The 24923-nt window shown below is 48.8% G+C and overlaps 1 protein-coding gene across 2 annotated transcripts in view; it reads right to left on the reverse strand.

The window, feature by feature from the left end:
• Positions 1 to 24923, reverse strand: part of Disp3 (dispatched RND transporter family member 3) — a 65937-nt gene that overhangs the window by 14880 nt on the left and 26134 nt on the right. For both annotated transcript variants that reach the window (XM_017797730.1, XM_008831595.1), the window contains exons 2-10: positions 22025 to 22997; positions 21250 to 21469; positions 7295 to 7431; positions 6169 to 6303; positions 5427 to 5587; positions 4066 to 4205; positions 2442 to 2590; positions 2093 to 2254; positions 1123 to 1284 (exon numbers count right to left, since the gene is read on the reverse strand). In XM_017797730.1, coding sequence (XP_017653219.1) covers positions 1123 to 1284; positions 2093 to 2254; positions 2442 to 2590; positions 4066 to 4205; positions 5427 to 5587; positions 6169 to 6303; positions 7295 to 7431; positions 21250 to 21469; positions 22025 to 22994 — 2236 coding nt within the window. In that variant the 5' untranslated portion in view covers positions 22995 to 22997. The remainder of the gene's footprint in view (positions 1 to 1122; positions 1285 to 2092; positions 2255 to 2441; positions 2591 to 4065; positions 4206 to 5426; positions 5588 to 6168; positions 6304 to 7294; positions 7432 to 21249; positions 21470 to 22024; positions 22998 to 24923) is intronic.

Below are 24923 nucleotides of genomic sequence, written 5' to 3' on the forward strand. Positions count from 1 at the left end.
CTGGGACTAAAGGGAGACCCTGTCCCCAAAAAAAAAAAAAAAAGAGAGAGAAAAAAGAAAAAAAAATATGGAGGTGTTCAGAGAGGTCACAGGTGCAGGGCTGAGGTGGCTGTCCTCCAGGTGACTGCTCTGGGGTTTGTCCAGATGGGAAATGGAGGTGACAGGGACCAGGCAGGAGGGTCCCCCTGGGGGGGGGTGAAGATGGAGTGCAGTTCTGTGCCGTGGAGGGTGCCTGGGAACCAGGCTGGAGCTGGCTATGAGGTACAAGGCTCTGGGTACCTGTCAGAGCACCAGTTGGCTATCATGCATTCGGCTCATGCCACGACCAAGGGGAAGGCTGGGTTAATGGGAACACTGCCGATTAAGTGAAGGTAATTACAGCAGCAGTGGCGGCCAGGGCTCCTCTCCTGCGAGCAGCTTGGCTCACTTAAGCATTCTCTCATTTAGCGCCTACCTACTCTGGCAGAGTGGTGTGACACCTGCCCACCCCTGCCCTGATCCCCGGCTCCCTGCTGTCAGGTGAGAGTCTAGACCAGACAGCCTGAAAGCCACCCCTCCCCTCCTATGGAAATCAATTCACTCCTTAACCTTGTGACCCCTCAGCTCCTACATGTCTCCAGAGTTGGTGCAGGCTTCCTGCCCACGCCCAATCGGCTCCCCTTAGAGCCTACTCCTGTCAGCACACCTGGCTGGCCTCAGTTCCTGGTCATCTTCTCAGACTTGGCCCTGTTCTTCTTCATCACTGGCCATTCCCTCACCTCCCACCATCACCACCACCATCCCAGTCTGTGACCATCACCTTCCACCGTCCCCACCTCCATCCCGTCCTGTCCTGACTTTCTTCTCCTCTGAATCTGGCCTACTCCTTTCCTCCCCTGATGAATCTCAATCTTCAAGTATCTACGGCATCCTCCTAGGCCATTCATGCCCCAGCACACCCTATCCTCCCCCACAACGGCTCGTTTCTACTATTGTAACAGCGGTCCCTGGGTCTGAACATGGACTGAGCTCAGGAGCCTTTCTCTCTTGCTCACTGGATCTTTCTGAGATCTTACACCTCTCAGGTAAACACTGGGAGGTTCAGAAACCACAGAGGGCAGGCCAAGTCAGCAAGGATCTCACCTGAGCAGGTAATGCAGGAGATGCCCTCAGCGCTTAGGTTGTATTTGAGGTCCAACAGTACCTGGATGTTGGTGTCGGGGCGGAAGAGCAGGGGGGCCCGGCTGGCAGGGCGGAGCCGGCTGGCAAACACCAGGGACAGGATGAGGATGGAGGCAAAGAGTCCTGTGAAGAAGATGCCTTGTTAGGATGCCAGTTCCAGGTGGGTACCCCGCCCTGGCAGTGCTACTCTTAGTGAGGGGGGCAGGACTAGGCCTATCATATGTGGAGTCTCTGGGGTCTGACCGTAAGCTACAAGTTGCCACTCCTCCATGAGGGTCAGCCAGTGTCTCAGAGCACGTGACAGTTCTCCCAGAGCTAGCACCTCTGTTTGTTAGCAACAGCTCTGATAAGCCATTGAAGATGGTGATGGAGCCTCATGTGTACTGAGCACTGCATGCCCGCACTGGGCTAAGACTTTCATAAACGCATCACACAGCTGCCTTTCTTACTAAACACTTTCTTTTCTTCTTGGTGCTCAGGAGATAAAACCCAGTGCTAAGTGGCAATCTACCACTGAGCTATACCCAGACTACACTGGACACTGTTAAGCACTGTTACCCCCCTCATTTTAGAGCAGAAACTCGAGCATCAGGCTGGGCTGGCACAGCCAAGGCCAGAGATAGCATATGGCAGAACTAGGTTCAAACTCAGCCAGGCTGGCCTACTCCCCAGCCCAAGCATGAGCACTTTGCTCTCCTGCCCAGTGTGAGCCTGGCATGCAGCAACTCATAAACAGTGACTGAGGAGGCCGAGGTGTGGCCTACACAGGAAGAGGAAGAGGTAGAGAGGAGGTCCTGCCCAGGTCTGAGTCCACTTCTCCTGGGGGAGTGGGCTGCCAGTTCCTATAGCCTGTGCTCTGGGAGAGTCTGCCTTGACACCTAGGAGGGTAGAGCTGTGAGGCGGTTGTAGGACAGGAATGCTGTGTACTCACCCACGATTACCCAGCGGCTCTTGACAGCAGCCCACAGGACCCAGTGGTGTAGTAGCTCTTGTAGTTGGGCAAGAAGCTGCCCCCGGCTGCCCCCATCAGGGGCAGGCTGCAGACCCTCAGGGGGCACAGACACCAGTGACACATCTCCCAGCTCCAGTGACACTGCCAGGCAGAGAAGTGGCCGGTTAAAGCCTGGGCCACAGCATATCCTGGCCCACACCCTAGCTGGGAAGCCCAAATCCTGGGTTAAGGTCCCCACAAGCCACCTGACCCACACACACCCCTTTGGAACCAGCCTGTCCTTAAGCCGCCCCTGGAGCCAGCCCTAGCCAGGCCTGTCAGCTCTCACCTGGTTCGTCTTCAACGTTCAGCAAGGGGATGTCATCGTCCAGGTAGGGCAGGGGGCCCTGGGCAGGGCCACCCCCAGCCCGCTCTGGAGCTGCAAATAGGTCCCCAGGGAAGTGCAAGGAGCTCTTGCGACCACACTTCTGATGGCAACTATAGAGGGCAGGAGACAGGTGTGAGGCTGAGGGTCACAGTACCCAGGGAAGATGGAGCAAGGCCAGGGCAATCTCATGAGTCCAGGTAACATAACACTGCCTGTCTCACTAAGGACAGGCACCACTGACTTCAGGAACCATGCTTGGAGTTCCTTCTAGAGCCATCTACTCTCAGGTACCAGAAGACTCGTAGGGTGTGGAGGTGGGGGACAAAGGGTGACGGCAGGCATCACCCACGGAGAGGGGATGGTGGGACACCCAGAGGCCCACACATTGCGGTAGCCAGAGCAGGGAACCATTTCTCTTCTGCTGTGTGACCCAGGGGATCTGACACAAGCCAGCAGGCAGGGCAGCACTGAGGGAGTGGCCGTGAGGCTAAAGTTTCAGCTGGAGTGAATGGAGATTAGGCTTATCCTAGTGGCCACAGCCTGTGCTTTAATGCAGCCATCTACCCGCCCTGCAAAGGTGCTCTTAGTCCTCCCAGTGGCGCCTCCCCTCACTTTATGGATGGAGAAACTGAGAGGCAGAGAGGCTGAGTGACCTGCCTAAGGTTCCAGAGCAGCCCTGGCATGGGAGGGCTGACCTTCTGGAAAGACTACTGCATCCAGGTGAGGACTGGGAAGGCAAGCCCAGGCTGGGATCTTTCAGAGACTATTAAAGGCCTCCTTTCTCCAAGGCATTGCCTCTGCACCATGAAACTGTCAGACAGATAGTGAATCTGAATGTCCCCAGTGCCGTGAGCAGGGCCTCAGCCAGGGCCACCTCGTGCAGTGCTCAACACGTACCATCACATACAGCAGCCCTGAAGAGAGAGGGTGAGCGTGGGAGAGCCGAGGGATCCGCCCAAATCCAGGCTGAGCTCTTTGCCAGGCTCCCTCCTCTTGCAGCCCCTCCAGCCCACCACAATTAGCTGACCATCACTCTGGGCTCCCAAGCCCTACCAATGCATACCTACCCCAAGCCCAGAGACCCAGAGCTGCCTGCTCAGTACTCCTGTTCCAGGCAACCCCCAGGCCTGACTCCACTTGACTACTCCCCCGACTACATCCCAACCACTAAGCCCACGAGACCCAAGCCTTGACCTCCAGTAGCAAATCTGGGCTCATTCTTCTCTAAGACTGTTTCCACCAAGGTAAGAAGCTAGGATATTACCATGGGGACCAGGGGCCTGGAGTTGTTGGATTAAAAATCCCAGCTCTGTTTCCTACTAAATGAGTGACTTTGAGAATGCTGCCTGATGCCCCCAAACCCTTGTTTCTTCATTAGGCACAAGAAGAAGACAGAGGTCCCAGGGAACGGTAGTGTCACAGATGTGTAGTGTGCCCACCTTCTGTCCACAGGCGGCTGGACAGGAACTGCTCCTTCCCTATCTGCTGCCTGGCCCAGGACCAACATGGGGGAACCCCAGAGGGCTACAGGGGAGAGGGCTGGGTGAGGTGGCTACTCAGCCTGTGGAGGGCACAGGCTGCTCACCTGCTCTGGCAGGAGCTTTCCAGTGGTGCCATGTAGAGGCTCCAGAGGCCCAGGGCTGCAGGCATGGTGAACAGCACCGCCAGCCAGCAGCAGGTCACGATGAGAGACATGAACAGGCCAAAGTCATGTACAGCTGGGATCTGCAACCAAGAAATCAGAAGAGGAGGTACTGGTCAGGCTTGGGTGCCCCTGTGGCCAGAGGCACCCAGGAATCTGGGTGGCTCCAGACTGGGGCAGGAGGCAGCTTGGCTGCAGGACACTGGGCCCAAGGATGCCAGAAACCAGGGCCAGTGCTGGACACAGCAGAGGAGGAAGCGTTTGCTCCACCCTAGGGCAGAGGCTTTGGTCTGCCTGGAGCCAGCTGGGAACAGCACCTGGCCCAGGGTCAATTGCTTGCTAGCCTCAAGCCTTGGGTAAGCCTCACTTACCAAAGTGAAGGCACATTCCCTAGGACCAGGCTGCAGGCTAGTGAGGAGGAAGGTCCCTAGGACCAGGCTGCAGGCTAGTGAGGAGGAAGGTCCCTAGGACCAGGCTGCAGGCTAGTGAGGAGGAAGGTCCCTAGGACCAGGCTGCAGGCTAGTGAGGAGGAAGGTCCCTAGGACCAGGCTGCAGGCTAGTGCTACCCCACTATGGAAGCAAGGAATCCAGGGACAGAGATTGCACAGGGACCTGCCTATGGTGGTCAGAAGAAACCTTCACCAACCAACAGGCCAGCTTGTGGTTTGTGAAACCTCTTCAACAACATCTGCTCAGATCAGCTCTGAAATTACCCACAATGAGAGAACTGAGGCCCAGAGAGGTTTATGTGCTACTTGGTCATAGTCAAAAGTCTCTCAAAGACATGTCTTTCAGATTCTTTCTGTACCCAGCTCCTAGGAGCATAAAGCCCCACTCAGGAGCATGGGCAGAGACAGGGAGTCTGTGTGAGGGTATGAAGTGGCAGGGGCAGAACTGGGGCCAGGGGTGAGGAGACTTGTGTCGGGCTCACCATTTATCAGCTGTGTGACCCTGAAAAAGTAATTTTACCTGTCTGGACCCCAGTTTCTGTACTAGGAAAACAGAGGTGGTGACTATACCTTTGTTTAGGTTTATAAAGATCAGCTGTGAGAGAGCTTTGGGAACTGTCAGCTCCTGGGGCAGAAGTAGGGTGACTATTCACAAGCACCAGTAAGAAATGCTTTGTACTGATGTAATCTTTATGATGTACATGTTGGGTTTGGAGTGGGTGATGAGTCACAGCAAGGACCCTGAGGTGAAGGTCTGTGGTCGCGGGTGGGGTGGCCGGGAAGAGCAGGGAGGGGGAGTCAGCCATGTGTGAATGGGTGGGAAGCCAAGATGGGGACGGAGGGGCAGGCTCCCACCTGGGAGAAGATGTTGGCTGCATAGGCGGCAGCTGTGGTCAGTGAGGTGAAGAAGGTGGCCTTGCCTGCGGTCTGGATGGTATGGATCATCCGCAGCTGTGGGTCTTCCAGGTGGGTGGCCTGGCGGTAGGTGTTGATGAACACAAAGACGTCGTCCACACCTACAGAAGGGAGGCCCTGCCACAGGTTAGCTCAGCTCTGGCTCCCTCTTCTGGGTGACTGAGGGCAGGTGTCTGGGAGAGTCCAACTTCTCAGCTTGGGCTCTACGAAAGCTTATCTGATTGACTCTACTTTGAGGTCAAGCCTCACCCACAAGACTCCTTGTCCCCACCCACTGAACCTCCAAGTCCCACCCACCAAACTGGTTGGCCTCATCCAGAGTCTCCAAGTCTCACCCACCATGCTACTCCACTCCCCTCGCCCAACCAGACTCCTTACCTCTACCTACTGTCTCCAAACGCCACTCACCAGACTACCTGGTCCCACCTGCTGTCTCCAAGCCACATCCACCATGCTCCCTGGCTCATCCTCCAACACCTAGCTTCCAGTGTCCCCATCTTAGCACACTTTCTTGCTCTTTCTGACCATGACTCATACCCTAACTCCCATTCTCCAAGGCATAGAAAGGGCTTTAGAGAGTCCCTTGGAAGCTGGGCTTAGTGTCTGGGGAGAAGACCCTTATGGGGGAAGGGACAGAACTCCCAAGTAGGAGGCTCCTGTTATGGGCAGGGAGGTAGCTCACCAATGCCTACAATCACAAAGGCGGCCACGCCGTTGAGGATGCCCAAGTACTGGATGCCAAAGACCACGTGGTAGAGGAAGAGTGCCACCAGGCAGCTGAGACCAATACTGGCAATCCCGAAGAAGGACAGGAACACTGGGTGGGCGAGGAGAGAAGGGCGGACCCCTTCAGTGACTCTGACCTTGGCCCCCAGCCCGGGACCCTCCACCTGTCTGTCTGTTTCCAGCCAGGTACAGGTTCATTTCTCAGCCCTCCATGCCCAAAGAAGAGGCTGGGCAGGAGGCCTGGGTGGCAGATGAAAACATCTGAGGTCAGGTTGCCCACGGGCCCTCTTCCAGATCCTACCAACCTCACATACTAGTAGAGAACCATGATCATTTTGTATTGTGTGTCACCCTCGGGGACCAGAAGTTCCACAGTGTAGGAACCGTGCCAGGCTCACAACTGGGACCTGGCATTTCAGAGCAGCAGGTACACAGCTGGTACCCAATTAATATTTGTGTGTGGATGACTGCATGCCTGGTCCAGCTTTCAAGGCATTACTGTCTGCTCACTTGGGCAACAGCACTTGGCTACTGTACACAGGCAGCAATAAGAGACAGCTAGTGCTGGTGAGGAGGTGGAGGAGGGGAGGGACGTTGGGGACAGAAGGGCAGCTGACATGGGAAAGAAGGCAGGCTCTTGAATAATCCATAACAGAGTCTAAAAATATCCTAGATTCCCCAACATGAGGCTATCATGGGAGAAAGATGATCAAAGGGCAAGAGAGGTCAAACTGTGAATTGTGAGTCAGGCTCTCAAGGATAGCCCATCTGCCTCTGGACCTCTGCCTGCCTGCCTGGGGTTCCAGGATGGCCTCTGAGCACTGTGCAAGTGCAGCCCTGATGCTGAATTCCAGGCTATCCTGGCATTCTTTTTTGGAGACAGGGTCTCCCTGTAGCCCCAGCTGACCTGGAACTCACTATGTAGACCAGGCTGGCCTCAATCTCACAGATATCCTCCTGCCTCTGCCTCCCGAGTGCTAGGATTAAAGGCCACCATGCCTGGCCTTCCCATTTTCTTGAGTAGGCAGGAACACATGCTGGAGAAAAGGGCTGGCTCACATGGGCCTTGTGAGACACCGTACCTGAGCAGGAGGTGAGTATGTAGACCAGGGCGGCGATGCAGCTGCTACTGATGAAGGCCAGGAGCATGTCGTTGTTGAAGGTCCTGCGTACCTCATAGTCAAAGAGGTCGGTCCCCCCATATAGGACCTGAACTTTGCTGTGAGGGAGTAGAGAGAGGACAGAGGGGACAGGGATTGAAGATGGCTGTGGACACAAGGACCTGAGCTGTCATGTCAGCGGCTCTTTACCTAGGCTGCTCATTAAAGTCACCAGGGCTTTCGAAAGTTCTGGTGTCTTGGCCAGATGCCAGACCAATTAAATCAGAATTTCTTGGGTGGAGTTGATGAAGAGTTTAAAAAAAAAATCCCCCAGGTGATTCCATTGAGAAGTACGGACGTTCTATATAGATAATATAGATAATAATAACCAGCAGCAGCCAGCTCCTCTGCCATCTTCTGATTCTTAACTGTCTACAGCAAAATCTGAAGTCAAACTAACTTCTAGATAACTCAGTGTGTGCTCAGTACAAGTTATTTTTCTCAAGAAAACCAGCCAGGCTGATCAAACTATGTGTTTTTTCTCTCTCTCTAGAGGACTTTTCCAGAGACACCAAGCCTGGCTTCCAAGGGGCTCTAAAAAGCCCCTCTCAAGACCTTTGGAGTGTGTATGTGATATGTGTGTGGTGGTGGCGGGGTATGTATGCCTAGTCACATGTTTGTGGGCACATGTGGGTCTGTGTGCAGGTACACCTGTGTGTGTGTTGGGGGCAGTGTGTGCGTGCACTCACACAGGTCAAGGCCCGAAGCTCATGTAGTCTTCCCTGATCACTCTTTCACCGTATTCACTGAGGCGGTCTCTTAACAAAACCCAAAGTTCTCTGATAGCTAGCCTGGTTAACTAGCTCGCTTTAGGTATCCAACTACATCTTCTGAGCCCTGGAATTACAGGTGGGCTGCCACACACACTTGGCATGCATGTGGCTTCTGGGCATCTGAACTCCAGCTCCCACACTTGCATGACTAGCTCTTTAACCACTAAGCCATCTCCCCAGTCCCAAACTGTTTTATTTGTTTTTATTTTTTGCAGACAGAGTTTCACTATGTAGTTCTGGCTGGTCTAGAATTCATTATGTAGACCAGGCTGGCCTTGAGCTCACAGAGGCCTATCTACCTCCGCCTCCCAAGAACTGGGATTAAAGGTGCACCACCATACCAAATTATGTGGGTTTTGTTTTGTTTTTTTTTAAAGATTTATGTTTATTTTATTTTTGTGTACGTATGTGTGACTGTGTGCATGCCATGTATGTGTGGATACCTGTACAAGCTGAAAAAGGGCATCAGAGTCCCTGGATCTGGAGCTGCAGTTGGTAGTGAGCCACTTGATGTGGGTGTGGGGAACTGACCTTGGGTCCTCTGGAGGCCCATGTTTTGTTTTGTTTTTTTTTTAAAGATTTATGTTTATTTTATTTTTGTGTACGTACGTGTGACTGTGTGCATGCTATGTATGTGTGGATACTTGTACAAGCTGAAAAAGGGCATCAGAGTCCCTGGATCTGGAGCTGCAGTTGGTAGTGAGCCACTTGATGTGGGTGTGGGGAACTGACCTTGGGTCCTCTGGAAGAGCAGCCAGCGCTCTTAACCACTGAGCCATCTCTCCAGGACCAAAACTATGTTTTTAAAATACAAACAAGAGTGGCACTTTTGGTTGAGATGGAACAACAGCATAGCCTTTAGACTGACCTTCCCACTAGAACCCCCAAAATACAAGAAAACACATGAAACGGGACTCTACACCAGACCACAAGGGCTGTCAGTCCTCGAGAGATGAGGCATCAAAGGACCCCGCGGCTGCCTTGGCTGACTGCCTCGACAGCCGTACCATACTCAGCGCAGAGTACATCAGTTATTGGATTCTCCAGAGAGGTTGAAAAATTTTCAAGTTGATGAAAACTGTGAATCCATTGATCCAACAAGCTTGAGCTCCAAAGACTAAACAACAAAACAGACAACAACGTACGTCGTAATCAAATTGCTTGGAAATTCTGACCAAGAGAAAATCTTGAACGCCAAATGAGATAAAAAAGACATCACTGGGCTGGAGACACGGCTCAGGGGTTAGGAGCACTGGCTATCTTGCAGAAGAGCCGAGTTCAGTTCCCAGCACTCATGTGGGGCAACTCGACAACCACCTGTAGCTCCAGTTCCAGGGGGTCTGACACCCTTTTCTGGCCTTTGAACACACTGCGCTCATCTGCACAACACCTACAAACACAGACATAATTAAAAATAAATCTTTTAAAACTATATTTAAAGAACATTACATTCTGAGGAATAAAGAGGATTTAAGCAGATTTCTCATTAGAAACAACGCAGGAGAGGAGAATACTAATACTCGGATACTAGGGGAGAAAGTCAACCCAGAATTAACAAAGATTTCTCAAGATATACAAGGCCTGAAATAATCTCTAGCATGCCCACACTACAGAAGATGTGAAAGGGAGTTCCTCCGACAGGAGAAAGACACGTGGGAACACGGATCTACACCAAAGAATAGAGAGCACTGGGAACGGAACTGTCATGAGCAAGATATGAAATGTTCTTATCTCTATAAAAGAAAACTGACCACTTAGGAACAATAAGGCAGTGTGGGGTTCATAACAGAACGTGGACCACAGCAGCGGAGGCATGTGGAGGGTGGAGGCTGTCACTATGTGGAGTTATGTATTACATAGTACCACATCACTCAAAGACATACTGATAATTTAAAGAGTTAAGCTGTAGATCCCAAGACAACCACTAAGAATTATGGGTAAAGAGCAAAAAAAAAGAACAAAACCAAAACCAAAAACAGCTGGCAAGATGGCTCCGTGGTTAAGAGGCTGTTCTGCTCCTGCAGAGGACCCGAGTTTAGTTCTCAGCACCCATGTTAGGCAGCTCACAGCTGCCTATAACTCCAGCTCCAGGGAATCTAGTTTCCTCTTCTGGATTCTGTGAGTACCCATACTCATGTGCATACATACATGCACACACATATACACAAACACATATATAATAAAAAAATGAAGAGCAAAAAAGAGATTAAAATAGAAACATAATAATTCATCCAAAAGAAATCAGGAGGGGAAAGGAAGAACATTAAACAAATGGACAAATTAAATACGAGATTTGTTATCTAGCCACATTAACAACTCCATCAATTTAAGTGGCTTAAACACATCAATTAAAACACAAGAGTCTCGGGGCTGGAGAGATGGCTCAGCAGTAAAGAGCACTGGCTGCTCTTGCAGAGGACCTGGTTTCAATTCCCAGCACCACATGGCAGTTAACAACCATCTGTAACTCTAGTTCCAGGGGATCTGATGTCCCCTTCTGACGTCCACGAGCATTGCATGACATAAGTGCACTTACATATACACAGGCAATACACTCATACACATAAAAAATAAAAATAATAAATGAAAAAATGAAGACTAAGATGCTTCCAAGAAACCCATTTTAAATAGACAAATGGATTAAAAGTCAAGGGATGGAAATTTCAGGACGAATATTACCAGGTGTTTAAAAAGGTGATTTCAAAATGATACATGGGTCAATTCATCAGCAGAATACAACAATCCTAACTGTCTGTGAACCTAATAGATTAGAATTCGTGAAACAAAAGCCGAAAATAGATAAATCCACAATTATGGTTGAACACTCTGATAGCATTCTTGTAATCATTGGTGGAACAATTACATAAAATCAGTAAGAACATAAAACACTTGAACAACACAGCCAACCGACTTGATCTAATTACTGCTAATAGACCACTTTACCAAATGACGGGAGGATACGATCTTTTCAAGTGCACAGGGAATATTTAGCAAGACCATAACATGTGAGTAGAACAAGACTTCTGATGTGGATTTGGTGAGAACTGTCCCCTGCAGGTTCATGTGACTGGATACATGGCTCCCAGTTGGTGCCGCTGTGTTAGCTGGGGGTGGGTTTTGAGGGTCCCTAGCCTTGCCCATTTCCTGTTCTCATTCTCTCTCTCTCTCTCTCTCTCTCTCTCTCTCCTCCCCCCCTTCCTGTGTGTGGTTGAGATGTGCTCTCTCATCTTCCGGCTCCTGCAGCCCTGCCTCCCCCACCATTATGGACATGTAGCCCTCTGGAACTGTAAAACAAGATAAACCCTTCCTTAGGTTGTTTTTGGTCATAGTATTTTATCACAGCAACCAAAAAGTAACTACTCTAACTCCATAAATATAAAGGGACTTAGTCATACATCCTATATTCTCTGACCACATGAAATTAAAAAATTTTGGGGTCTTTTTCAGATAGGGTCTCCCTGTAGCCCCAGCTGGCCTGGAACTCACTATGTAGACCAGGCTGGCCTTGAACTCACAGAGATCCACCTGCCTCTGCCTCTGAGTGCTGGGATTAAAGGCGTGCACCACCACACCCAGCATGAAATTAAATTTTAAGATGATAGGGAAAAATAGACATCTGAAAAATTCCCAAATATTTGGAAACTAAACAACACACTTCTAAATACATGGTAGGGAAATTGGAGAGTATTTTTAGTTGAGTAAAAACACACATGGGCTGTTGAGATGAGTCAGCAAGTAAAAGTACTTGCTACCAAGTCTGATAACCTGAGTTCCATCCCCGGGATCCACGTGGAGGAAGGAGAGAGTGCACTTCCTCGAGTTGTTCTCTGACCTGCACATGCAGGCTGTGGCATGCACACCCCCCAAATACATAACTGTAAAAAAAATTAAGATGTATGTATTTACATAATTTATATCCCTGATATTTGTCCTGAAATTTTCTTCCCTAATTTTATGTCACTAACCACTTACAGTAGAAAAGAAGAAATGTTTCTCATCAAAGATTTTAGCTTCTGGTTTAAGACAGTAAAAAACATGAGAAAATTAAATGTAATCAGAAGACAAGATTCAAGCAGAAATCAATGAAGCAAAAAAAAATAGAGGAAATCAATTAAACTAAAAGGTAGTTCTTTAAGAAGATCAATAAGATTGATAAGCCTCCAGCCAGAGAGATCATGGTGGAGGGTGGGGAGGACATGTCCTGAGAGAGATGATATCACTACAGTTTTACAGGTATTCCAATGAGAATAAGGGAATATTTTGAACAACTTTGTAACAACAAGTCTGAGTATAAATGAAACAAATTGCATGAAGGACTCAAGCCACCAAAGCTCACTCAAGAAGAAACAGTCTTAAAAATAACTTAGACATATCTTAAAAATTGGATTTGGGGCTAGAGAGAGGGCTCAGCGGTTAAGAGCATTTTCTGCTCTTTCAGAGGGCTTGGGTTCAGCTCCCAGCACCCACATGGCAGCTCACAACCATCTCTAACTCCAGTTCCAGGAGATCCAACTGCACACACAGTGGACATACATATGTGGAGGTGAAATGGCAAAACTGACTCTACTTTGCTCCAGCTGACTGTTGCTTTACCCTGTGTTTTTGCCCAGCCATTCCCACGGCAGCCAGCCAGGCAAGAACACCTCATGCAGGCAGTTTCAGGGACTACACTGTTTCTACAGTACTGGGAAACTTACAGGTAGCCAGGCAGTATGTCCAGATGGCAGGCCCTTCCACCCACCTATATCTGCGTCTCCATAGAGCCCATTGTTTCTGCATTCTGAGAAACTTCTTTTTTCCTAACCACAACTTATTGTTAACTGAAAATATCTTTGTTAACTGACCTGCCCCTGATCTGGTGTAAATATGGTGATCTGATGTAACTATGGCTATTGGCTTTGCCTCTGGCATGATGTAACTGTGGTTTTAAGCTTTACAAACCCTATCCTGCTTCTCCTCAGGGTTAAGAATTCTTTTGGACATTAGCACTCTCTCTGACCACTGGCTATTAATAAAGGACTCCTAATTTGACCATCACTATGTGGCATTCCTCTGTGCATCTCGCTTGGTATTACAGAGGCAAAACACTCATACATATAATAAATAATATTTTAAAAATTCTATTTGTATTTTAAACTCATCCCATAAATCCAGGTATGGTGGCACATGCCTTTAATCCCAGTACTTGAGAGGCAGAGGCAGGCAGAAGAACTCTGTGAGTTTGAGGTCAGCCTGATCTACATAGAGAGTTCCAGGCCAGCTAGAGCTATCTAGTGAGACTCTGTCTGAAAAACAGCAAAAAAACCTTCACATAAAGACAACTCCTGACCCAGGCAGTTTCGCTGGAAAACTCTGCCAAACATTTGAGAAATAATATCAGTTCTATGCAAAGGTCAGTAAACTGAAGAGATTACAGTTCCCTGCTTATTCTACGAGGCCAGCATTACTCTGATATCAAAAGAAGACAGCTATTACAAGAAAAATACAGAACATATTCTACCAAAAACCAGAATATAAACAGGGCCTAACACGACATCATAAAGACAGTACGGCGCGCCTGGGGGGTACATTCCCCAAACAAAAAGTTCATGGATGTGATTTACCATGTTAAAAGAAAAGAAACTATGATCATCTCTCCAGATTGAAAAAAGAAAAAGAAAAGTTCTAACATTCATGACAGAAATACCAGTAGATTATGAACAGAACAGCACTTTCTCAACCTGGAAAAAAAAAACACCTACAAAAAAATCTGTATAATCTGCACAGTTCTATCAGGCAGATTATGAACAGAACAGCACTTTCTCAACCTGGAAAAAAAAAAAAACACCTACAAAAAAATCTGTATAATCTGCACAGTTCTATCAGGAATAAGACTGTGGAGGCTGCAGAGATGCTCAGTGGCTAAGAGCACTTCCTGTTTTTCCAGCACCCGCGTCAGGTGACTTACAACTGCCTGTATCTCCAGCTCCCAGGGAATCCAAAACCCTCTTCTAGCTTCTGCAGGCACTGAACTCACATGGGCAGATGTATGCAAATCTAACTTAAACACAAAAATAAAATCTTAAGAGATAAAAAAGACCATGGCGTCTACACCCATGGCATCCGTTGAGCACTGTACAGGAAGTGCCCGTCCAGTATGTGCAAGGTCCTGGGTTCAATGCCCAGCACTGAAGGAAAAAAAAACTTGGCATAAAGCTATGAAGCTAAGGTAATTAAGATGGTGTAGTCCTGATGTGCAGAGACTTACATCAATGGAACAGAATACAAAGTCCAGAAACAGATCCACACATACACAGATAATGAATTTTTATCCAAGGTGCAAAGGCAATTCAACGAAGAAAGAATAGGCTTTTCAAAAAAAAAAATGATGTTGGAATAAACAGATACCCCCACAAAAATAATAAACCTCAACCCATGTTTTGTACCATACACAAAAAGCAACTAAAAATGAACATCACAGTGTGAAATAAAAAAAACCAACATAAAATGAGCTCCAGATCTGCATAGAGTTCACCACAGACGCTAGATGGATGAGCTCATGATCCTCTACCCTCTTCAGTCCGCAGCACTGTGCGGTGAGCGGCACTCTCTGCCATATGCTTCCATCACAAGGCTCGGTCTTACCACAGGTCCAAAGCAGTGGAATCCAAAGACCCCGAAGACTCAAAACCCGAGGGAAAACAAGTCCTCCCATTTTTAAAATATGAGTAAATGGAAAGATGTCCAACACCACTAGTCAGTAGGGACACACAATCCAAAGACATGAGATTACCACTACACAGCTATTAAATAGCCACATATGCTTGTCTTTTTTTTAAAAAAAAAATGAGGAGCTCAGCGATTAGGAACACTTTCTGTTCTTTCAGAAGAGCTAGATTTGGTTCTCAGTACCCAATGGTGGATCTTACGACTTCTTCTGGCCTCCATGGGCACCAGGCATGTACATGGTGCACATACACACATGCGGGCAAAACACTCATATACATAAAATAAAAATAAATATATCTTTAAAATATTTAGCATGCTGATTTTTTTATGCTACCCGCACCAAGAAGAACTAGAATTCTTGTACACCACTGGTGGGGTCATAAAATGGTACAACCAATTTGGAAAACTTTGGCAGTCTCAAGTTAAACTCTTTCCTGGTCATTTTGCTATTAGGTATTTATCTAAGACAAAGAAAGTATTTGTCCACACAAAGACTTGTACATAAATGTCCACTGCAGCTTTCTCTGTAATGGTTAAACCTGCAAATAATCCAAACGTTCATCAATGGAAGGGCAAACGTGGTATCTTCATACAGTGGGACAGGATTAAAAAATAAGTTACTGATGTACAACATGGATACAATTCAAATTAGCTAGATGGAATGGACAGGGCCAATCAAAAGAGAACACACTATATGATACTATCTATACAAAACTATAGAAAATGAATGCTTATACAGGATGATAGAAAATGGAAAGTGGTAGCTAAGCTGGGGGTTGGTTGAGAGGCAGGCTGCAAGATGGGCTGGTTATCATGGGACATAAGGAAACATCATACTGTGGGTGGTGATGTTCACTATCTTGATGGTGCATAGGTGTGTTAGGACTATTCAAATTTAAAATGTTAAGTTTGTGCAGTTAGTTGTGTGCCAGTTACATCCCAATTAAGCTGGGTGGTCCCCTCCCCCACCACATCACACAGGACACATAGAAGCCAAGAAGCTTATATACTTTGATGAATTCTATAGATCGTTTTTCTTTGAGTAAGAAAGATGAACATTAATCAGTCACTGTGTATATTGTGTAGCGTTTACAGAGTATCCACTATGTTCACGGTCTTATTTTAGTTCCTGCTTATAAAAAGATAAAGGTCCAAACATTTACTCCCAGACATTACAGAAGACCAGCTTCCTTGCCTACAACTACGGCGGCCCCTCTGGATTCCTGCGGGACTCGTTCCAGACCCCTCTTCAATACCCAAATCCGTGGATGCTCAACTCCCCTGTATAAAATGACATAGAATTTGTGCATACCTTTCTCTCCAGATCACTTATAATACTTACTACAAATGAAGTGCTGTGTAAATCTTTGTTATACTGTATTGCTTAGGGAACAGTGGTGAAGAAAAGAAGGTCTATACATATTTGGCACCAACACAATCTTTTCCTGAATATTTTCAATCAATGGTGGGTCTATTTCACAGAAGTAGAATCTAAGGATACAGAGGACTAACTGTCCTAAAAGGTGAGATAATGTTCAGAGATCATCTGCCTGATAACAGCAGAGAGTTGCTGAAGTCTTGAACTAGGGGCCGAGAGTGGAGAGGAAGAGCCTAGGAAAGGTGCCCAGGTCTGGCATGACTGCGCTTACCCTGGAGACACCTGCTGCTTCCAAACACAGGCAGAAGGTTGAACCTCTTGGTAGGGGGTCAGAAAAGTGAGAAGAGCTTTGGGCAGAGTCCTGGGAGCCAGGCAAGCACTGGCCAGTTTTCCTTCAGCACTTCTGCTGAGGACAGGGAGTGCATGTCACCAGGCTAAAAAAAAAAAAAAAAAAAAAAACCTGAGCAGAAAGACTCAGGAAAAGCTGGGTGGAGGTGTGTTTGTTTCCATCTCTGGTAGACAAAAATTAAGAGTTTGGCGCCATCTGAGGAAGAGATGTCAGGCTCCCACCCAGCTGAAATTGACCAGGAGAACCCAGGCCAACTAGAGGTCAGCTGAGACTTTTTAGGGGGGTAGGAGGCTGACTGCAGTCACTGACTGCTGAAGGAGACCATTCATGCCACTGACTAGGAGAGGAAAGGATAAACTGTAGGTAGAGAAAACATCATTTGGACCCTTTGTGATTTTACACAAAATATTCATTATATAATGAAGATTTACCAGGCTGCCCACAGACATGACCACACGACCCCAAACCAAGTAAAAGAACAGAAACCAGAAACAAATTCATAAATTGCCCATATATTGAAATTCAGCTAATAAAAACTTTAAAATTAAAATACAATGACTATATTTAAGAACAGCAGAAACTATGGACAAAAAAATTAAACCAGAATTTCAACAGTAACGTAGATCTATAAAAAGAATCCAACAGAAATTCTCAACAGAAAAACATGAACATTCAAAACCCAACAGACATCAAATGGCAGATCAGACACAACTGAAAAACGATTAGTGAACTGTGTCATCTATACAAGCACAGAGTGAAAAGAATAGGGAAAGAACATGGAAGACAGACAGCACTCGGTGAAAAGACAACATTGTGAGCCCATAAATGGGCCAGTAAGATGACCCAGAGGGTAAAGGCACTTGACATCAAGCCGGATGATTTGATTCCTAGGACCCACATGGTGGAAGGAGAGAACCAATTCTTGCAAGTTGGCCTCTGACCTCCACATACACACCCCATGGCACGCACATATCCTCTCCCCACAGGATTAAAATAAAAAAGTAATAATAGAAGAGAGGGTACAGAGAACCAGGCAGAAGAAATATCTGAAGAGATAACTGTAAGTTCCTAAAACCAATTTCAGTCATTGGCCTACAAATTAAAGCTCTGTGGTCCAAGCAGAACAAATTTAAAAAAACAAAACACAACAAAATCCCACAAAACAGCACGACACCCATACACCTCACAGTGAGACTAGTAGACAATAAAAAATAAATAGAAATTTAAGACAGAGAAAAACAATCCCTTTTTTTGTCTTTTTTTGAGACAGGGTCTCCCTGTAGCCCCAGCTGACCTGGAACTCTCTATGTAGACCAGGCTGGCCTTGAACTCACAGAGATCCACCTGCCTCTGCCTCCTGAGTGCTGGGATTAAAGGCGTGAGCCACGATGCCCGGCAAAACAATCATTTTTAAAGAGCTGGCAAGGTATCTCAGTGGGTAAAGGTGCTTGCTGCCAAGCCTGACAACCTGAGTTCAATCCCCAGGGCCCACCAGATGGAAGGAGAAAATCCAACCCCACAAGTTGTCCTCTGACTTCTGCACACTTATGCACTCTGTGGAATACACCCCACCCCCCAGTGAAAAGCAGCAACAACAAAGATTTTCAGCTGACTTCTCCACAAAAAATGATGGAAGCCAGAGACAATGGAACAGCATCTTTAACATACTTAAAATCAAACAAACAAGCCAACCCATAACTGCCAATTTGGAACAAGCAAAGTAGATTTCAAGATGAAAGCAAAATGAAAATGTTTTCTAAGTAAACAAAACAGAGGATTTTATCACCACAAACCTGCACTCAAAGAATACTAAAGAGAGTTCTTTAGACACAAGGAAAACAGTCCCAGAGGAAAACAGGAAGCCTCAGAACGTAATGGAGAGCAACAGGAACGGTAAGTATGCGAATAAACAGAAATGAACGCAGATCTCCACGAGATGGAAGGGGCTGCGGGGTTTAAAATGTATACACAATTAAAACACATGCTGCAAAACCACAAGGGGCCCGGAGAACAGTCAGTGCTGTGGAAGTGTTCTCAGATGCAGCGTTATCCAGGAAGCCATGAAAGTGGCGGTTTGTGTAGTTCTCTATTAAGTCAAGGCGCGTGTTTCATCTCTTGGGTCACGAATAATACAATAATAAAAAGGATTTTGTGAATCCAAAAGAAAGCGTTGCAGTAAAGTCTGTGGGGCCCCCGGCTGCCACTTACTGCTAGAAATGGATGGGGAATGGAAGGGGAAGAGAAGGGGAAAAAGAGGAGGAACAGAGGGGAAAGGAGAGGGAACGGGGATGGGGGGAACGGAGGGGAGGATCAGTTACTTTGTAGGGAAAAACGTACTAGCTGAACAGTTCATCAGAGGACGTGTTGTGCTGTCTGAAGTACTGAAGAGCCCTTCCTCAGCCGGCTTTCCTTCATTCATCCATTCAGCCACTCATTCCTCAAATTACTCCTTACCAGAGCCTGGCCCTGTGTTGGGGGTAGGCTTACAGAAGTGAGCCAGAAAGATTCCCAGTTCTCAAACAAGATCTTTCTTGAAAGTGCGTGTGTGTGTGTAGTCAAAAGATAATAGAAGTTGACTTGTAAGAGTCAGCTCTTTCCTTCCACCATGTGAGTTCCAGAGATTCTAACTCAGGTCATCAGGCTTGGCAGCAGGTTCCACTGAGCCATCTTGTTGGCCCCTTAAACTCCTGTGTATATGTATGTATGTGCATGTGTATGCATGTGTGTGGAGGCCAGAGATCAACCCACAAATGTCTTCCTCTGCCACTCTCTATCTTTTAGTTTTTATTTATGTGTATGTGTGCATGTGCACATGAGTACAGACGCTCACTGAGGCCAGAAGAGGGCATGCTGGATCCCCTGGAGCTGGAGTTACAGGTAAGCTGTGTTGGGAACCAAACTCAGGTCCTCTGGAAGAGCAACACTCTTAACCACTAAATCATCTATCTGGCCCCTCTACCTTATTTTTTGAGACAGCGTCTCCCACTTTCACCTGGAGCTTGCCAATTTGGCTAGGCTTGCTGGCCAGTGAGCCCCAGGGGTCCCACTGTCTCTACCTCCCCAGTGTTGACATCACAAGGCCACACCTCTTTTTTTTTTTTTTATATGGGTTCTGGGGATTGAACTCATATCCTCATACTTACACGGTGAGCACTTTACTGACTGAGCCATATCTCCAGCCCCCACTTTCTTAAGCTTTATAGAGTACACAAATCACCTGGAAATGTCACAGGTCTAGGAAAGGGCTTGAGAGTCTGCAGACCTAATAATCCCACAGATGATGCTTAAGTTGATTTAAAGACTGCACTTGGAGTTACTAAAATACAGAGTGGCAGGTGCCATGATGAAAGCACAGTTGGGAGAGGTGAGAATGGTCACTGAAACTCTCAGAACTACTCAATGAGGTAAGTGGGCGGTGACCCCAGAGATATCACAATGCACTGTAACAGACAAAGCTGGATCTTCATAGACGAAGTAGGCCATGGGATGGCTCCTAGTGCGTTGGCTCTTATAGACACACAGGGTGGGTGTTCTAGACAAGAAAGCCTTCATGGGAAGCACATCCCATTGATGGTGAGCATTAAAACTTTGGTCAGCAGTTTCCTCATCTGTAAAGCAGAGACCATCAGAATAGTGCCTGCCACACTGGGTCAGTGTGAGACTGAGTATAAAAAGGACCCAGAACAGTGTTAAGTGGTCAATAAACTCCAGCTCTGATTACTATAGAGGTCACTCAGTACAACAGATGAACAATGGAGGGAACCAGGGTATTCAGGCAGGAGCCTTCCTGTGCTTGGCCTGTCAGCAGGGATGGGGACTGGGAAGACACAGGAGGCATTACATAGCAAGATTGCTGCCCTGCCCTGAAAGAAAAGGAGCCCAGCTGTCTTCTCAGACCCACCATCCTATACACCTCTATATTTATTAGCCCATCTCTGTTTGTGTGGCATATGTATATGCTCGTGTGTGTGTGTGTGTGTGTGTGTGTAAGTTGAAATGTATCAGGTGTCTCCAGTTTATTTTTGGAGACAGAGTCTCATTATTCCTGGAGCTCACTGATTCAGCTAGGCTGGCTGGCCAATGAACTCCAGGGATCTGCCTGTCTTTACCCAGTGCTGGGATTATGGACACATGCCGTCGTGCCTGGAGATCTGAACTCAGGTCCTTAGGCTTATGTGGCAGGCACTTAGTAACTGAGCCATCTTTCTAGCCCCAAGCTTACCTCTTCTTAATGACCAGGGTAACAGGAATCACAGGCCCCATCTAACAAGTGGGACACTGACACCCAGAGAAATGAAGTCATTTGCCCACTGACTCCTTGGGTATCAGAGGCAGAAAGGAGCTGCTTCCTTCATGGCCAATCATCTTTCCAGAGAGATCGCTAGCACCATCCTGGGAGAAAAAAATCAATACCCAAGCCCTCTAGGGCGAGAGTTCTGGAATTATCTCCCTCCCTGAAAGCTGTCATGTTCACTAACCATTAGCACCGATCAAGAAAAGAGGAACAGAAGGATGTGCTTGGCTCTGCCTGGATTTGGGAATAAAGACTTCCTGGGGGAAAAGGAATGAGAAAAGTGACCTGGGGCTTATGAAGAAGAGGCACATCCAGCTGGACTACACCCAGGACGCACAGGGGCCAGCTCCCACGGGCACTGGCTGGACTTCCTACCTAGTAGACTGCTTGGCCAGCATGGCCACGTAAGTGACCACAAAGCTCTGAAACTTGGCCCGCTGCTCTTCCCAGCGGTCATCTACTGAGTAGTAGTTGGGAAGTGGTGCTCCAAACAGGATCTCACTGCGCAGAAGGGAACTCTTCATATTGTCCACCGAGAGGCCCTCATCCACATACCAGTAGAACTCGGGGTGAGTCATGGCCAGCTCTAGGGAGCCTGCAGGGGACAGGGGAACCCAAAGGGCTCAGTGGGCAGCTCCGACCTGCCCTCCTCACCATCCCGCCCTTTAGCACAACCTGTTTAAAAGAACCTACAGCTTCCCAGGCATGCAGCTCCTCCGCCTGGAACCCCAACCCAATTCCAAGATTCAGTCTGGATTCCTGTAACCCAATCTTCTACTCGCGTTCTAGCCCCACATCCTGATGTTCCACCCTGCCATGTCATCTCTTACAAGAAAGACCCAATCTCCCACCTAAGCCTGGCTGTAATCACTCTCTGGCTGAGGCCCTATCCTTTCTCAAGTCCCCCTCTCCTATTTTTCTCTTTCTTCCAGGTCCCTTCTAGCCACCAACCCCCAACCCCACTCCATGCTTTCTGTCCTCTAGACTTCATCTAAGCCTCACAATTCTAGTGGGCACTCAAGCCAGCCTGCCCCGCCTCTGCCTCTCACCTCACACCCAATCCCGGCCTCACCTCCTCCCCTGCCACCCTGTCCTCAAGACCCTGTCCTTGCCTCCTGTCACTTCATCCAGACCCAGGGGACCTGCTCACCCCGGATGTCCGCCAGGTCCTGGCCCATGCCATCATAGTAGATCTTGCCGCCCCTCTCAGTGGGGAAGAAGTAGGTCATGAGCGAGCTGGGCGGGGAGCAGTAGGAGTAGGAACCCAGTGGCAGGTCCTTGAGCACCTCGTGGGGCTTCCAGCAGAACTCACGGAAGCCCGGGTGGTCCATGATCTTGCGCTCGATCTCGTGGATTGTGACTAGCCGCTCGCTGGTGAAAATGTTGCGCTCCGCATCGCCGCGTGCCAGGAAGATGAGCTCGATGCGCCAGTGCGCATGCGTCTGGGTGTTGGCACTCAGGTAAGTGCGGGAGTAATCCCAGCGCGAGGTGCCCCTGCGGGCCCGGCTCTGATTGGCTATGGTGGCGGCGGGGGGCGGGGCCTCGCGGCGTCGGCGCCTGCTCTGATTGGCTGCCGGGCTTGGAGCGGCAGTGGGGGCTACAGGGGCCCCAGGGGCCGCGCGTGGGGCTCGGGCTGCGGGTCGCGAGCGGTTTCCCAGGTGCAGCTGCTGCAGTTGCTCGGAAATGAGGCGCTGCAGCGTCTCGGAGGTGAAGTCAGCCAGGTCGCGCCGGTTGCGCCCCCAAGAACCGAACTGCGACTTGAGAGCCAGGGCCAGGGCGTCGAAGCGCTGCGACGCCTCGTGGTTGCGGATCTCGAAGGCGTTGTAGGAGATGTCGATGTCCAGGGGCGGGTAGCACAGGAACATGAAGGCCGACAGTGCTACGGGGATGCTGCAGCCCAGGAAGAGCACCAGCCCGGCACAGCACGGGTTGGTGAAGGCCCAGCCCAGGGTGCTCCAGAACCCCGAGGCCGGGGGCCAGGAGGGCAGAGCCCAGCGCCGCCAGCAGCACTGTCCCCTGTGGGGCCGCGGGCCCGGCTGCTGGGACCCCCTACAGCCCTCCTCCTCCTGCTCCTCTTCTAGCCACACGTCCTGGAGCAGGGGGTCATCCTCCGAGTCCATAGCCTGGGAGAGAGGGAAAGGGGTCAGCATCCTGAGAGAGGAGGACACGGTGCTCCCTCGGGGTACCAGCCCCGCCCCCTCGCAACCAGATGCCCATTACAGTGAGATGGCGTCAAACCTGCATTGGCTCTACTGAACACAACACAGGCACCAAACCAGAAAAAATGTATTATGCCCCATTACAGCCAGCAGTAGTAAGTAAGCCGGTCAGTCGGGAAGACCAGACTGCTGTCAGTCCAGAGAAAGTAAAGAAAAGAAAGCTGGGGGTGGGGGCGGGGCTGGAGAGATGGCTGGGTAGCTCAGTGCTTAGCACTGGTTGCTCTTGCACAGGACTTGTGTTCCATTCCCAGCATCCACATGGTGACTCACAACAGTGTGTAAACTCCAGGGAATCTGCCATCCTCTGCTGGCCTCAGCAGGCAGTGCACATATATACATGCAGGCAAAACAGCCATACATATTAAATAATTAATAAATAATTAATTAATTAAAGAGCTGTAGGCCAATTGCAATAGAAAAAACATTTCTTCGGTGTAACAGCTAGCCAAGGAAGATTTCTGGCTACGTGATTTCCTAATCTTTGCTATGTTCTCTGACTTTAGAACTTGCATATTACTTATCAAGCACCTTCAAGTGGTATCAGGGTGGAAGGGAAAGAACATGATCTCTGGAATCAGGGAGCCTCTCTGAACTGCAGAGTCATTTTCTACAAAATGGAGGCAGCCATTCCTACGTCAGGGGATTTCGAGGTCAGAGGTGGGAGTACTATTTTGCAGTCTGTGTAGTATATTAAGTGGTGTCTGTCACACAGCGAGATTCCTTTGCTCCACTCTGGGGACTGTAACATGCTCAGCCATCGCCCAGGGGACTGTGACAGGGCTAGGGGCCTGCCACAGAGCCCTCGGTAGCTCCCTACCCCCTCCCTGGAGGCTGCCGCTGCAGCTGCAGCTACTGTTTGTCAGGCTTAGATCACTTAATATGCAGCTCCAGCAACGTCAGATTTCTGGGCACAGGCAGGGGCTGGGCATCTGCCTTGTCAAGATGTGAGGACTCCCGCAGGGTGGCCTAGAGGCCACCTTCGGCCTCCCCAAGATGGCCTGTCCCTTGTCTCTGATGGAGGGAGATGCCTTATCCAGTTAGACACCAGGCAGAGGGAGGAGGCAGCTATTGATGCCAGAGCGGGCTGACTGATGCCGTGGTTCCCACTGACATTCTCCGGAGCATTCCGCTTCAATTAGCCGGTCAGTCGGGAAGACCAGACTTCTGTCAGTCCAGAGAAAGTGAGGGAGAAGGAGAAGGCAAGTAGGGTAACAGAGGCAGGGCCATGGAAGGAGAGAAGCAAGAGAGTGGCAGAGTAGGAGGTGGGGTGGAGTGACAGACACAGTAGGGAAAAACAGAAAGACAGAGGGGCCCCTCGGGGCTGCACAGTGAAGACTTGAAAGGCCTGGATCTGCGGGGCAGACACCTCCCGGGGAATGCACAAATTCCGGCAATGAGATTACATTTCCTATTTTCGATGCCCCACAGTGAGCCTTCCAGTCTGCCCAGAGAATGCAAACGGTTTGTACTTAGCTCCAACTCACTCCGTCTCCAAGGGGAAACCTAAGTCTTCATTCTAGCTTCAGGAAGGCACACAGCAGCCCGCCTTGCAGAGAGTACAGTTCAGTGTGTATTGGTTTGTTGTTCGGGGGGTCAAGAGTCAGGGAGTCTAGGTCACAGTCACCTTCCCTGGGTGATGTGGGAACTCTATCCCACTGTTTCTGCACTGGAATAATACCTCCTGTTTTTTTTGGGGGGGGGGTCTTTTTGAGACAGAGTCTCTCTGTAGCCCCAGCTGTCCTGGAACTTGCTATGTAGACCAGGCTGGCCTTGAACTCACAAAGATCCACCTGGCTCTGCCTCCCAAGTGCTGGGATTAAAGGTGTGTGC

The sequence above is a fragment of the Nannospalax galili genome, unplaced genomic scaffold (genome assembly GCF_000622305.1).
Source record: "Nannospalax galili isolate Female #2095 unplaced genomic scaffold, S.galili_v1.0 scaffold870, whole genome shotgun sequence".
In the NCBI taxonomy this organism is placed as follows: Eukaryota; Metazoa; Chordata; class Mammalia; order Rodentia; family Spalacidae; genus Nannospalax; species Nannospalax galili.